General features: G+C 34.8%; 1 protein-coding gene across 4 annotated transcripts in view; it reads left to right on the forward strand.

Annotated features, from left to right (window-relative positions):
• Positions 1–15,840, forward strand: part of COG6 (component of oligomeric golgi complex 6) — a 78,424-nt gene that overhangs the window by 57,502 nt on the left and 5,082 nt on the right. Inside the window, exon 19 of one of the 4 annotated variants that reach the window (XM_060128949.1) lies at positions 1,806–5,704. The exons of 2 other annotated variants lie outside the window; for them this stretch is intronic. In XM_060128949.1, coding sequence (XP_059984932.1) covers positions 1,806–1,953 — 148 coding nt within the window. In that variant the 3' untranslated portion in view covers positions 1,954–5,704. Of the gene's footprint in view, positions 1–1,504; positions 5,705–15,840 lie in introns of those variants that run through there. One more of the 4 variants, XM_060128950.1, reaches the window with a different exon arrangement.

Below are 15,840 nucleotides of genomic sequence, written 5' to 3' on the forward strand. Positions count from 1 at the left end.
AGTTTTTCAAATGCTAGTTAGAGTATTTGCAGCTACATCATTTATGGAAAATAATTTTTATGTCATTTTGATGCATTTATTGTTAGGCTCAGTTAATTACAGGAACAATCACTAATCAACAGATTAAAAAAATATCTCAGAGCCTCATCTGGATAAGTAGTTTTCCAAACCAGTTTCTACTGTCCTCCCTTCCAACAAAAAGGTAGTACAGCCAATAGCATTCCTCCACTCTGCTCAGAAAATTGACTCAGTGTATCTTCCTTCTACCCAGTCTCATTTTGGGAGCTTTAGCAATTTGGGGAAAATGTTACGTTGCTCCAGCAAATCAAAGTTGCTTAAATCAAGAGTCTGAGACCCCATGAGAACAGTGTGCTGCTGACTCGAGATCCAAGTGGACTCCCCTTCTGTTTCCATCTAACTAGTTTTGTTCTTTTTTAGACCACAGATCCACTTATTTCTGCAGATAATTTTACAAATGTATTAGTTTGGTCATGGATGTTCTAAAAACGGATTATTTCTAGCTCAGAAGATCAGAGAGGCTTCTTGGATGAGAGAGTACATTTTTACTGAGAATTAAGGGCGTTTAAAGTGGGTGAGACAGACATTCTATGCAAATGGAGGTACGTGAGTAAGCAAGGGAATTGAGGTCAGGAAGAGCAGGGCAGATAGAACAGTCAGGAGCCGCGCTGGATTGCAGCATTAGAGTAGTGATGCAGAAGGTGTTATAAAGGGTTCTGAGTGATAGGGTAAGGAATTTTGACTTCTCTGAAACCAGAAGAAGCCATGGAAGCTCCTTGAAGAAAGGCCCTGGGTAGGGGAGAGACACGATAAAAGGTTTGCTTTAGAAAGATTAATCTACGAGCAGTGCTCATGATACATTAAATGGGGATCAGACTGGATGGGGGAAGACCGGGTAGGAGTTTTTCTTAGATACTCCAGGCAAGAAAAGTTTGTTAGGGCCTGAACTGAGGTGATGAGACATAGTTATGCCATTGACAGAAGCAGGAGACATAAGAGAAGTAGGTTTGGGAGTAAAGCTTTAAAGACACATTTTTAATTTAGTTATAAAAATCAGAAAAAGATGTTTTCATCAGTAGGTATATAGAAATAGAAGTAGCTGGGGATGACGAAGTAAATGTCATGAAAACATAAGGGGTTAATGCAGATTTAATGAGCCCAGTGTTATTTTTTTCTAAAAACATTTGCTTCAGTTTATTTAAAACTATTTCTATTCTTTTGTGTACTTATGTAGAAATGCGTATTTGAAAATGCTGTGATTTGTTGTAGGCAAGTGTCACGTTTTTGCGAGAGAGAAGAAATCTAGGAGATGTGGTTATTAGTGTAGGAGCTATAGGTGAAAGGACAGTATATTGTAAGTTATTCTGAGATTTGAAGTATTGAGAAATTTGAATAATTATAAGTCTCTTTAAGGTTAATGTGTTATCAGTCATGTTTTCGAAATCAGCACATTGATGGTGGGTCACGGTTTCTGTTTCTTGTTTAGTAATCCACGGTATATCAGGCGCTGTTCTAGCCCTAAAGATAAGGCAGTGAACAAAACACAGCTCCTGCCCTCCTGCAACCTGCGTACTAATGGAGAAGATTTAATAAAGAAATAATAAATATAAAGAAACCTTTTATCCCCAAACCAAAGTAACTAACTCATGTAGCTGTACAGTGGTTGTAATAATATATGTGTGATAATTACGAAAACGAAATTCGTCGGTTCAGGCATGGAGCCTTCTTACAGTGCTTGGTGTTTCATTCTCAGATTATGTGTTCACATTCTGTTTGTTTGTCAATAGAGAGCAGATCATAAAACAGTCTACAGAATTAGTCTGCAGAGCCTATGGTGAAGTGTATGCAGCTGTGATGAATCCAGTCAATGAATACAAAGATCCAGAGAGCATTCTACACCGATCGCCGCAGCAAGTGCAGACACTTCTCTCCTGATTGTCTTAGAATGTGTTAGAAAAATATTGCATTCCTAAAACACTGAAGGTTTTCTTGGTTTTTAGTCTGTTAATCTTTACTTTGAAATTTGATGGTTACAGTTTTCTTTGTATCATAAGAATGCAGCTCCCAATAATTGCTTTGCTTTGGTCACAGTAAAGTGAAAGTAAGTAACACGTGTTGACCTGAGTTGGCATTGCTCTGTGTCTGCACTCCACGTCTCTCCAGCCCTGCAGTTCCCCTCAATTCTGGAATATAAATATGTGGGGAAAGAGTAGTATGAGAGGTTTGAGGGATTTTTCTTTTTTACAAGATTAGTTCTAAATTAACTGTACATTAAAAAATTATCTAAACTTAGGAATTAGTTTAAAGATAGGACCTAATAAATATCTCTTTACTTAAAGATTCATTTGCTTTTTTGCTAGATATTGTGAGTAGGTATACTTAAACTGAGGAGCAGAAATGTACATTCAGCAAAAATAGGAAAAGAGAGAAGTAATTTAAAGGTGGCTTCTACTCTGTCTGCCCTAGACTGAATTCAAGGTGAAGTTCGGCACTTCATATGGGATGTAGGCATCCTGTGCTGCATGTAAATCTAGTGTCTAAAAAAGAATACTTGTGGTACAATGTGGACTCTAACTTCAACCATCTACACACTTTGGTGTTCAAACCAAAGAAATAAGGTGTACTCTAACCCTGCAGGAAAAAGGCCAGAGTAGCGATTGCTAATTGACGTTATGTCTAGCCTTATGGTGGCCCCTTGTTTGGGCTCTGACTTTAGAACCGTACCAAGAGTAAGATTCAGAATCACTGTTTTTGTTTTTGTTTTTTAAAAAACAAAAAATCTAAATGTGTTTGATGTGACTTGACTTTGACTTTGTTGGTAAGACTTTGAGGACAGATTTTTATTAGCAAAATATCTTAATTTCTGGGCTTCCCTGGTGGCACAGTGTTTGAGAGTCCGCCTGCCGATACAGGGGACACAGGTTCGTGCCCCGGTCTGGGAAGATCCCACATGCCGCGGAGCGGCTGAGCCCGTGAACCATGGCCGCTGAGCCTGTGCGTCCGGAGCCTGTGCTCCACAACGGGGGAGGCCACGACAGTGAGAGGCCTGCGTACCGCAAAAGAAAAAAAAATCTTAATTTCTGGTAAATCCATAAAAAGAGCTAAGTCTCTAAATTATATGTGAGAAAATGAGGCATAAGGAAAAAATTGACTAGGTTAAAATATTTTGAAAAGTAGTAAGATAAAATTACTATTTATATAGCAAATACAGAATATATAACAAATTAGTATTTACAGAACATGGCGTGTTCATCTATCTGAAATATGATTTTTTTGGAGCAAGAGTGATTGATTATATATCATCTCTTTTGGTATTTAATCTGTATTTTTAGTCTTTTTCCTTCAATGAGTATATGTGATATATAAAAGATAGAAAATAAAGTATGATATAAATCAAGAGCTTAAATTTTATATAATTTATATCTACTGTGAGAAAAGATTGCTTACTTACCATTAGTGAATTCCTTTGATTTCTAGGAAAAAAGTATAGTTTTTTACTTAATTTTTTCAAATAAAATATTAAACTGTTTTTAGAGTAGCAATCATTGCAGTATTTTTATACATTGCGTCAGTGTGTTTTTAGAAAATATGCTAATAGGAAAGAAAATACAATATAGGGCCAAATTGAGATAACCAATGGAAGATTGATGAGCAGAATGTGGTATCAGTGTGATCTTGAAAACTTAATTAAAATAAATGATTGTAAGTGTTAATTCATTAGCTTAACACTGCATTTGCTATTTACTTCGTAGTTTGCATCTTGAACTGTTTTGAGATGGCGTAAGTATAACCTTAGGTAATGCGTGTCAGCCTTTCCTTCAGAGAGAAAAGGTATTTGCCTGACCAAAACCCTCTCTGGTTGGACGTTTCCATTTCTTTCTTTGTGCTTGTACTTGGAACAGGTGAATGTTATCTGAGAAAAATCACACAAATAGACTGATTGACTTTTTAAATTCATGATCACAGTCTTCAAATGGCACTCAATATTGCTTTGTAGTTCTACTCTGTCTCTGGTAAACTCACCTCCCCACTTTTCAAGATCATCACTTAGTTAATGACCTTCATAATTCATTGAGAAAACAGCTGGTAGACTAATCTCCTGCATTTTTCTACCCTCATATATTGCACTCATCTTCATCTTTCCTCCTTTTGTGCTGGAGACAGTGTCCCTCTTCCTGTGACAGACTGTTCCCTTCCTCTGGACTCTGGATTCCATTCTCTCACCTTCTCAGAGACGTTTCTGAGTTATCCCTCTCGTTTGCTTCAGCAACTTGTGACTTCTCTGTAGGATTATTCTCGACAGCATACACAGTGCTCTAGTGTTGATAGTATTTTTTAAAACTTTCCACCTCCCAGATCCTCACACCTCCATTTCTCTGCTGCTTTTTTTAATGATCGTCTATGCATGCTGTCTTAAATTTCTGCTGCCGTTATGTCTTAAATTAGCCCCATATGGCTTCAGCATCACCACTACAACACGACTAACCCTGATGAGCTCTCCATAGTATTATATGTTGTCAAATCCAATGGATTCTTCTCATTCCTTATTTTATTAAACTTTCAATAGCATTCCACACACTTATGTCTGAAATACTATACTTCCTAGGCTTTCACAGCACAACTTTCTGCTAGTTTTCCTTCCAGTTCATTAGCCAAACCCCCCTCAACCTCCTTCCCTGGTTCTTTTGCCTCTTTGTGACCTTTAAAAGTTCGCATACTCTAGGGCTTGATCCTCAAATTTTTTTCCTTGCCTTAGGAGTTTTTTATTATCTCACTATAGCCTGGCCTTTTCTGACTGCTATTAGCTCACGTCCTTAGGTCTATCCATATAGTGGAATACTCTACAGTAGTGAAAAATGAAGTAATTTCCAAATACATAATGTCGAACAAAAAAAAATTACAGAATAATATAGTATGAGTCCATTTATAGAATTAAAAAAAGATAAAACAAATTTATACATTCATGGATACACATATGGTAAAGCTATAAGGAAATACAGGAAATGATGTGGAATTCAAGATTATCTCACAGGATCTTTAGAAGTTACTAATGTTCTGTTCTTACAATGGAGTGTTGGTATATGTATATTCATTTTGTTAGTTTCTAAAATTTACATATATGTGACGTGAACTCTTGTCTATATATTCCACAATTTTAAAAAGAGTTTTAAAAAATTGTTTAACACGGCCTGGGATAAAGTTAGAACTCAGTATGTGTTAGCTAATATTTTTCATTGTGCTTGTTATTAAACACATTTATTAAGTGCCAACTGGGGCAGGCTCTGTGATAAGCAACAAGGTTTTAAAAGACCACTAAAATGTGCTTCTGTCATTGAATTCCCTGTCTTGCACAGATATCACATGTATTATAAGTAGACACAATGCAGTTTGATAGGGCGTTTGTGCATGTAGGTAAGAGGAAAAAATGAACTAACATCATTTTTTATGAAAGCCACATGTATGTACTTGGAGTTGAAGAGGCTGAGAGCATAGAAAAGAAAGTTTTAAAACACAACCATACATTTTAAATTCTTTGATGATCATAATGACTGGGTTACATTAATTAGCTATTTGATTAAGATGCAAAATTGTCTTATAGGTTGGGGACATCAACAAAAACATTGGATTAAGGAATTCCAAAATTCTGCCTCTCCCTAAAAGAAACAATAAAACTGGCCTTCAAAAACTGTCAAGATCAACTTTTTCAGAACGCTAGAAACCAACTAAAAGCTAATAGCAGTTAGATTGTGCTTATTAAAAAACTAAGCAAAACAAGCTGAGTCTCGACATGCTTTGTGGTATTTTAACTTAGGCTAGTCCTATGCTTTGCTCCCAAACTCAGCAATAGCCTTGAAAATAGCATCCCACGCTTCCTAGTACTGGAGAAAGCAGAATGGACCAGGTTTGCAAAGATTGTCCTTACTTGACATGTCTCATGCCTCCCTGGGAGACCCATTTGAAAAGCTTATTTTTCTCTTGCCTAACTTAGAACTTGCCCAGGGCTAAAGCCACTACCCAGGGGGAGGGGCCAGTTGAGGGGAGGGGCCAGTTGAGGGGAGGACACTTCTCTGCTGCCTGAAGTTAGGACAAATGGTAGACTAAGGTAAAAGCTTGGGAAGAAAAGTTAGAAATGAAATAATAAGGGTTTTGAAACACTCTGACATATTCTTGGCAATCTAGAAATCTAGTGCACATGTCTAGCACTGTGCATGCTCAAGAAGGACCAGAAAGACCCTAAGCACTCACCTCTGGGTAACCTTGAGGCTTTGTGGAAGCAGAAAGTGAAGGCTGAAGCAAAGTTAGGAGCTACCTGGCTGAATGTTGAAGGAATGCCCCAACTCTCACACACAACATCTCAGCAAAGACTGGGAGTTTTTTTGGTTCCAGACATTGAAATCTCTGTCCAGTTATTAGCTGACAACTAAGCTAATGGACCACTTTAACTGGTCACGCACAACAAAGAATATAGATTTTACAAAATTAGTTCAGGAAGGTCACTGAAATATGCAATAACAACCACGAAAGGCACCAACAGCAGACTCTGAGGGATGGGGTGAGAAAATCTGATTTCCCAACAGAATGGGCACATCATAATATTAAAAATGCTCATGCTTCAAGAAGAAAAAAGCAAGGTGCTCAAAGTATGGCCAATACACAGAAGGAAAAAAAAAACAGTCAATAGAAGCTGTCCCTGAGTAAGCCCAGATGTTGGACTTACTAGGCAAAAGACTTTAAAACATCTCTTCTAAATATGTTCAAGGGCTGAAAGTAAGTATGAGAACAATATCTTACCAAATACAGAATATCAATAAAGAGGTAGAAATTTCAAAAAGGATGTTTTTATAGTTATAAATTTATAATCATAAAAATAATTTAGTCATAATTTTATAAAAATTACAGAAAAGAAACTTCTGCAGTTGAAAAGTGTATTAACTGAAATGAAAAATTCACTATAGGAGTTCATCAGATTTGAGCAGGCAGAAAAAAGTATCAGCAAACTTGAAGATAGGTCAATTGAGATTATCCAGTCTGAGGAACAGAAAGAAAAGAATGAAAGAGAATGAACAGAACCTCAGAGACCTTTGGGATATTATCAACAATATTCACACAATGGGAGTCTCAGAAAGAAAAAATAGGGAGAAAAGGACCAAAAGAATATTTGAAGAAATATTGGCAGGAAACTTTACAAATTTGATGAAAACCTTAACATACACACTCAAATTCACCAAGCTCTATTGTAGGATAAATTCAAAGAAATACACCAAGACACATCACAATCAAACTATCAAAAGGCAAAGACCAAGAAGGAATCTTGAAAGCAAGAGAACTCATCATTTGCAAGTGATCCCCAATAACACCTGATTTCTCATCAGAAACCACAGAGGCCAGAAAGCACTGGATGACATATTCAAAATGGTGGAAGAACAGCTGTTAGAATTCTATATCCAGCAAAACTGTGAAAATATAGGAGAAAGTAAGACAGTCTAAGATAAAAAACAATCATACCATACATGAATGTTTAAGGGTTCTTGAGGCTGAAATGAAAGGGTACTAGACAGTAACTCAAATTAGCAAAGAAATAAAGAATAGCAAGGAAATACAATATATGGGCAACCCTATAAACCAACTAGATTTAATAGACATCTACAGAACACCCCATCCAGCAACAGAGTATACAGCCCTCTCATGGGCACATGCTGAATTATCTAAGACCACATGTTAGACCACAATACAAGTCTCAGTAAATTTAAAAAGATTAAAGTGTGTTCTCCAGCCACAATGACATGAAATTAGAAATCAATAACAAAAGGAAATTTTGAAAATGAATATGTGGAAATTAAATAGCATACTCTTAAATAACCAATGGGTCAAAGAAGAAATAAGGAAATTAGAGAAAACTTCGAGATAAAAGTTTCGTATTAAACAGCATATCAATTCTTATGGGATACAGCAAAAACAGTGCTCAGAGGGAAATTTATAGACTACATTAAAGAAAAATAAATTTAAAACCTACCTTTATACCTTAAAAAACTAGGAAAAGAAAAGCAAACAACTGAAAGCAAGAAGAAGGAAATAGTAAAGATTATAGCAGACAGAAAAAATATAGAATAGAGAAGTAACTTATTTCAGCAAATGGATGTGCTAACCATTCTGTAATGCATGTACAGATGTGTTTGAGTACACATGTAAAAAAGATGTTTCAAAAATTGTTTCTTACACAGCATGTTGAAAGGAGTGTTATTTCTGAGAATGTATGGGCTGACCATTGTGTAATGCATGCAGACAGGTGTTTAAAGACATGTAAGAAGAAGTTTCTGGGAGTGCTCCCTGCTCATTGTGTTAAGAATAATGTTATTTCAGTTACTGGATGTGCTGACCATTCAGTATTGCATGTAGAGAGGTGTTTATATATTTAAAAATATAAAATAGGAAAATACAGAACAGAAAAGTTGGTTTTTTGAAAAAATTTTTTAAAAAATTGACTACCCTTTAGCTGGACAAAGAAAAAAAAGACAAAATTACTAAAATCAGATATGAAAAGAAGGGACATTACTACCTCACAAAAATAAAAATGATAACAATACTACAAATAAATACATGTCAACAGATAATATAGATGAAATGGACAAATATTAAAAAAACAAACTAAACTGACTCAGAAAGAAATAGAAAATCTGAATAGACCTATAGCAAAGAGACTGAGTCAATAATAAAAACACTTCTAATTTTTAAAAAAGCCCAGGACTAGATGTCTTCACTGGTGAATTCTACCAAATGTTTGAAGGATTAACTCTAATTCTTATCAAATTCTTCCAAAAAATAGAAGAGCAGGGAGCACATCCTAACATATTCTATGAGCCCAGTATTTGTTATTGGTATGACGAAACCAGAAAAGGCACCACAAGAAAACTACAGACCAATATCCTTTGTGAATATTGACACAAAATCCTTAACAAAATACTAGCGAACAGAATCTAGCAACATATTAAAGGGTTATATACTATGATTAAGTGGATTTATTCCAGATGCAAGTTCAGTTTAACATGAAAGTTAGTCAATGTACTATACCATATTAATAGAATAAATGAAGAAAAAAATGCATGATCACCTCAACAGATGCAGGAAAATCTAACACCCTTTCATGCTAAAATAAAAAAACACTCAACAAACTAGGAATAGAAGAGAATTTCTTCAACTGAAAGGACATTTATGAAAAACACACTGCTAACATTGTACTTAGTGATGAAAAACTGAAGACTGCCCCCTGCCAAGATTATGAACAAGATAAGGATGTACACCCTTGCCACTTCTATTCCACATTATACCAGAAATTCTAGCAGAGCAATTAGGTAAGAAAAAATTAATTAAAGGCACACAAATTGAAAAGGAAGAAGAAACCCTATGTTTATTTGCTGATGATTATGGTCTATATATATTTATATATATATAGTACTAAAGAACAAAAAAACCCAAAACTATAAGAATAAACAATGTAGCAACATTGCAGTATACAAGATCAGTATGCAAAAGTCTTTTGTATTTCTAAACATTAGCAATGAACAATCTGAAAATTAAAAAAACAATTCCATTTATGGTAGCACCACAAAGAATAAAATACTTAAATTTAACCAAGGAAGTGAAATACTTTTCCACTGAAAACTACAATACCCTATTGAAAGAAATTAAAGATGCCCTAAATAAATGGAAAGACATTTCATGTTCATGGATTGAAAGACTGAAGATTGTTAAGATGGCAATATTCCCCAAATTGATCTATAGATTCAATGCAACCTCTATCAAAATTCCATCTGCCTTTTTGTGTTCCAGAAATAGACAGGCTGATTCTAAAATTCATATGGCCATACGGGGGACCTTGAATAGCCAAAACAATCTTGAATCTTCCCAGTTTCAAAACTTGTTACAATGCCACAGTAATCGAAACAGTGTGATAGTAGCATAAGGATAGACATATAGTTCAGTGGAACAGTTTAGAGTTCAGAAATAAATCCATGCATCCATCATCAACTGATTTTTTACAAGGCTGCCAAGACCATTCAATGGGGAAAGAACAGTCTTTTTAACAAATGGCACTGGAACAACTGGAAAACCACATGGAAAAGATTGAAGCTGGACCTATATCTCATACCATATCCAAAAATCAACTCAAAATCAAAGATCTAAATGTAAAAGCTAAAAACTAAAACTCTGAGAAGGAAACATAGGTGTAAATCTTTGTGGCCTTGTATTAAGCAACAAGTTTTCGTCTTTTATACAATAATGGATTTTTAAATAAAAATATGAGTAAAATGTAGAGTCACATAATGTTGAATACTTGCAGTAGGTCAGTTTATTTTTCCTATTAGTTAAATATGCTGTTAACAATTATAAATATATAGGCCTACATATGGTTACTTTTGGGCTATAGTTGTATTTAAGCACAACTATTTGGAAAATACATACTTATTCCTCCTCAGCGAGAATGTGCTTTTGGAAATGGATAATATAATTATGTATTTTTATGGATCCAAATATAAAACTACCATAAATTGGCTATGAAATGAATGTAATAATCATATTAATAACGGCATGCCAGCCTATCAAATTCAACTAACATTAATGCCAGTGAATATTAAAAAATAAAAACTTTCCTAGCACTGATAATGTAATAAGTAAAAATAAATTGTACTAAGTTTATAAAAATGAGATGAATTGGGGGAAAATTTTGATAGGGCCAAAAATATCCATATGAAATATTTGCTTGCTCTGAGGGGATATATCATTTTTTGACAAAGTGTTTTGTCATTGTGTATTTTAAACAGGGAAAGTCCAAGCCAATCTAGAGTTTTCAAAGTTTATAGCTTGGCCACCAGGAAATTAATGTACTTGAGTATGCTCTTTATTTCCATTAATGTCAAGATCTGAAATTCCCCTGGAACAAGCATTAGTTTTTTGCCCACTAACTGCAAAATGACAAGGAGCAAGAGTGATTTTCCTTATGCAAGCCATCATCAAAAGTTGGGTCTCCTGTGTAGAGCCCAGCCTTTCTACGGATGTCATATGTTTGAGCCTAGTCTGCAGGATTCAGACAAGAGCTGGCTACTGTTGCTAGCCAGGCCTCTGATGGAATATAAAATGGTAATGGGGATTGAACTGAGGTAGAAAAATGCACTTGCCTTAGAAGCCACGGCTTAAAAAGGAAACCAAAGATTTGATTAATATTCCACAGACTTGTAATATGTATTTAATAGCAGATCAGGAATCTTTCTTGCTTAACAACTGTATTAGTTCCTTTTCATAAACAAAGATGTAAGCAAAGCAAGCATTCGAAAGCCAAAAGGCTGTCGTTAAAAACAAAAGTCAACAACAAAAAGAAAAACATCAAGGTACCCTGCTTTTATTCTGAATCTTACAAAGAAGAAAATCACTTATCCACTGAGTAGTAACAGGTTAAGGTAATGAATCATACAATATTAAACCATGATGGAATTTGCAGAAACCAAAAATGTGCAAATTCACTCTTATGATTTCCCGAAAGACTCTCTTTTTGCAAGTGGTAAATCATTAGCAGTGGTGTTGCTCTTGGTAACCGCAGGTCCTAAGGGATGGTGCAGAATTAGTATTGCTTCCTACTTTCTGTATGTCATCATGGTGGGGTGAGGCTAGTGCCATCTCTGTCATATATCTAATTTCCACATATGTGGATACATTTCTGGATCTTTGTTGCATTCTTCTCATGGGTGTATTTATTCCTGCACCAATAACTGCTACTTGAATTGTCAGAGCTTTATAATAAATCTTGATATCAGGTAGGGTGTTCCATTTTATTTTCTTCACCTAGAGTGCTTTGGGCATCCTTGGCTTTTAGCTATTTCACTTAGGTTTTAGAATCAACTTTATATTTCTCAAACAGCAGTTGGGAATATGGTTGTGATTACTTTGAATCTATATATAAATTTGGATAGAATGAATATCTCTATGATCTTAAATAATTCAATTTGTGAGCCTGTTGAATTTTCCCTATTTATTCAGGGTAGGGTTAGTGTCCCTTAGAAAAACTTTTATAATTTTCTCCATATAAATCTAAGAAAATTTTGTTACATTTTTTTCCTAAGAAACTTACAATTCTTGTTTATAATGCAAGTGGTATCTATTTTTAAGTTACATTTTAAAATTATTGGTTGCTGTATATAGAAATGGAATTGATTTTTGTGTGTTGATTACATTAGATCCAAGCATTAACTAACTTTTTATTTCTGATGATTTTACTTTGGGTTTTCTGTATAGACATTTATATTATTTGAGACTAGATGACACTTTTGTTTCTTTCTTTGCAATCTATAAGCCCTTTATTTCTTTCCCTTGCCTTAATGTGCTGACTACAACCTCTAGCACGATGTAACTAATAGCAATGATAATAGACACTTAATTCTGATTTTAAAGGTAATGCTTACAGTATCTCACCACTAAGAATTAGGTTTTTAGTTGATTAATCAGAGAGGAAGTTCTTTATATTCTTACATGCTCTTAGTTATTAATTATGAATAAGCGTTGAATTTTATTAAGTGACTTTCAGAATCTATTGAGATGTGCATGTGGCTTTTTTCTTTTACTTTTTAATCTGGAAAATGACATTTATATTTTTTCTGATGATAAAGAACTCTTGTATTCCTGGGATAATCCTAAATTGATCATATTATTTTCTCTTTTTGTATAAACCACTGGATTTAGTTTTGTTTATTTTTGTATGTTGACTAGTGACCTTGCTAAATTTACCAATTAATTCTAAATTTTATCTGTAGATTCTTTTGTAAACTTTATCCATGCATTCCATCACATAGTCGGTGATTAATGGGAGTTTTGATTCTTCTTTTAATTTTTCTAGCTCTATGGTACTGTATAATGTTTAACCAGTATGATGTTACAGTGTCGAATAGAAGCGGTGAGGGTCGTCACCCTTGTCACCCTTGACTACCCTTTAGAGGGTAGTCACCCTTCTAAAATGTGGGGAAGGAGGGAAAGCTTTCATTAGTAGATATTTTGTAGACAAGCTTTATCAAATTAATAAAGTTCAGTTCTGTTCTAATTACTTTAAATTATGAATGAGTATTGAATATTGTCAAAAAATTTTTTTTCTCTATCTATTTAGATAACCATATGGTACCCCTCCCCATTATTTGCTTAATGTGGAGAATTTCAAATGTCAAAATAACCTTGCCTTCCTGGAATAAATCCAGTGGGCATAATGTACAATCTCTTTTTATATATCTCTTGATTTGTTTTATTAATATTCTATTTAGAATTTTTGCATCACGTTCATGAGAGATTGCTCTGTAATTTTCCTTTTTTTTCAATGTCCTTGTCAGGTTTTGGTAACCAAACCTCATAGAACTAAGTGGGACGTGTTTTCCCTTTTTCTCTTGTCTGGAATAGTTTGTGTAAAATTGTTATTACTTCTTTCTTAAATGTTTAGAAGAATTCCAGGTGAAACCAGCTTACCTGGTGTTGTCTTTGTGGAAAGGGTTTAAATTGCAGGATTAGTTTTAAAAATAGATATAGGACTATGCATATGGTCTATTTCTTCTTGTGTTAGTTTTGATGAATTCTGTTTTTCGAGGTATATGTCCATTTCATCTAAATTTATTGTCATCCTCTTATCTTTTTTAATGTCTGTGGACCTGGTAATAGTAATTTGTGTTTTCTTTATTTCTTTTTTTGTTTCCTTCTTAGTCTTGCTAAGAGTTATGGACTTTGCTAGTCTTTTCAGAGAATCTGTTTTTGATGTGATTGATTATGTTTGTTTTCTATTTTGTTGGTTTTTTTCCTTATCTGTATTATATCCTTCCTACTACTCTATTGGTATTTTATTTGCTCTTCTTCTTCTACCTTCTTTTTTTTTGGCCATGCTGCTCAGTTTGCAGGATCTTAGTTCCCTGACTGGGATCCAACCCGTGCCCCCTACAGTGGAAGCGTGGAGTCCTAACCACTGGACCACCGGGGAATTCCCTTTTTCTGCCTTCTTGAAGTGGAAGTTGTATCATCAGTTTTCAAATTTTCTTCTTTTGTAATATATTCACTTAAATATGTTCATCTGTATTTCCTTCTAACACAGACTTAGCTATATCCATAACTTTTATGTCATATTTTTATTATCTTTCACTTCAGAGTATTCTCTCATTTCCATTGTGATTTCTTTTTTGACTCATGAATTATTTAGAAATGTATTTACAAATACATGAAGACTTCCTAGTTATCTTTTTATTATTGATTTTGAGCTTAATTCTTTTTTTTTTTAACATCTTTATTGGGGTATAATTGCTTTACAATGGTGTGTTAGTTTCTGCTTTATAACAAAGTGAATCAGTCATACATAAACATATGTTCCCATATGTCTTCCCTCTTGCGTCTCCCTCCCTCCCACCCTCCCTATCCCACCCCTCCAGGCTGGATTTTGAGCTTAATTCTACTGTAAGCCAGGAAATATATATTGTATATCAGTCCTTCTATATTTGTTCATACTTGCTTTAGGGTCCAGCATATGACCTATTTAAGTGAACGATATCCCCCTTACACTTGAAAATGATGTGTTCTGTAGTTACTGGGTGCAGCGTTCCACATGTGTTAAGAGGATAAACATTGTTCATCTTGTGCAGATCATCTGTAGTCATGATGTTTGATCTGCATGTTGTCTCAGCTACTGAGAGAGATTTAAAAACAAAATTTTTAACTGTGATTGTGGATTGGCTTATATTTCTTTTTAGTTTTGTCAGTTTATGTTTTATATGCTTTGAAGCTATTTCTCAATATTTAAATTTTATTCATTATAATTTTTTCTTTGAACCATTAGTTACTTAGAAGTACATTATTTACATTTTTGCTATTAAAGTTTTTAGCAAGGGAATGAGGCAATAAAATTTATTTCTTAAAAAGAAATATTGATGATGATGTCGATTTCCTTCTGCCATGCCCCTTGGGCATCCACTGGCTGTGTCCTACTCCACAGTTATAAACGTAAACTACAGACTCACCAATTAAGCTGATGTATGAACTAGTGGCAGCTCCAGTCACTATGATCCCATGATAAATTCAGCTAAATCCTCACATTCGTACTGCTCACTCCTGTCCTCCTCTCTCAGACCCTGGGTTGGGTGACGTGGATTCTGTTGGCTTTTACTGGTGTTTGAATACTAGCCTATGACTTTAATCTCTAAGAGATCTTGATGTCTTATATACTAGAGATAATCTGATTTAATTGACCAAAATGACCTCATCTCAAAGTGAGTTATGGTAAATAAAAACGTTAACAAGTATAAGCAAATATATCACACTGGTTTCCAGCTCCCAGTTTTTTGAGATAATAAAATGTGAATCCTTTTTATCACTGAACGTTGCAATATTCATTGTAGATGGTTTTTCTTGAACAAAATAAGGAGGCAGTTTTCTTGTTTGGTGGACATTCTGCTATTTATAAAATCTTCCATAACCTGCAGCATACACGTAATGTAAAATTCAGTTTGGTTTATATCCAGTAGCTTCTGAGAGTTTTCCATGGACTTTTGGTGGTCGGCAAAGGACTTATTGGAATAGAAATATCACAGCTTCTGTGCTGTGTGCAGATGCTTACTGAGTGTGATGAAGGAATCATTCTCTATCTAACTGAGCACATATTCTGAGCAATTAGGCCAAGTGCCAAAACCATTAAGGCTCAAATGCCAAGTGCCTGTAGGGAGGGTTCTGTTACTGGATTTAGCAACCAACCCCTGGCTCACGTACCAGAGGGGGGCACTCCAGGCTTCCTGATCGCCGTGCCAGCCTGGCTGAGAC

The sequence above is a fragment of the Lagenorhynchus albirostris genome, chromosome 18, assembly GCF_949774975.1.
Source record: "Lagenorhynchus albirostris chromosome 18, mLagAlb1.1, whole genome shotgun sequence".
Taxonomy (NCBI): Eukaryota; Metazoa; Chordata; class Mammalia; order Artiodactyla; family Delphinidae; genus Lagenorhynchus; species Lagenorhynchus albirostris.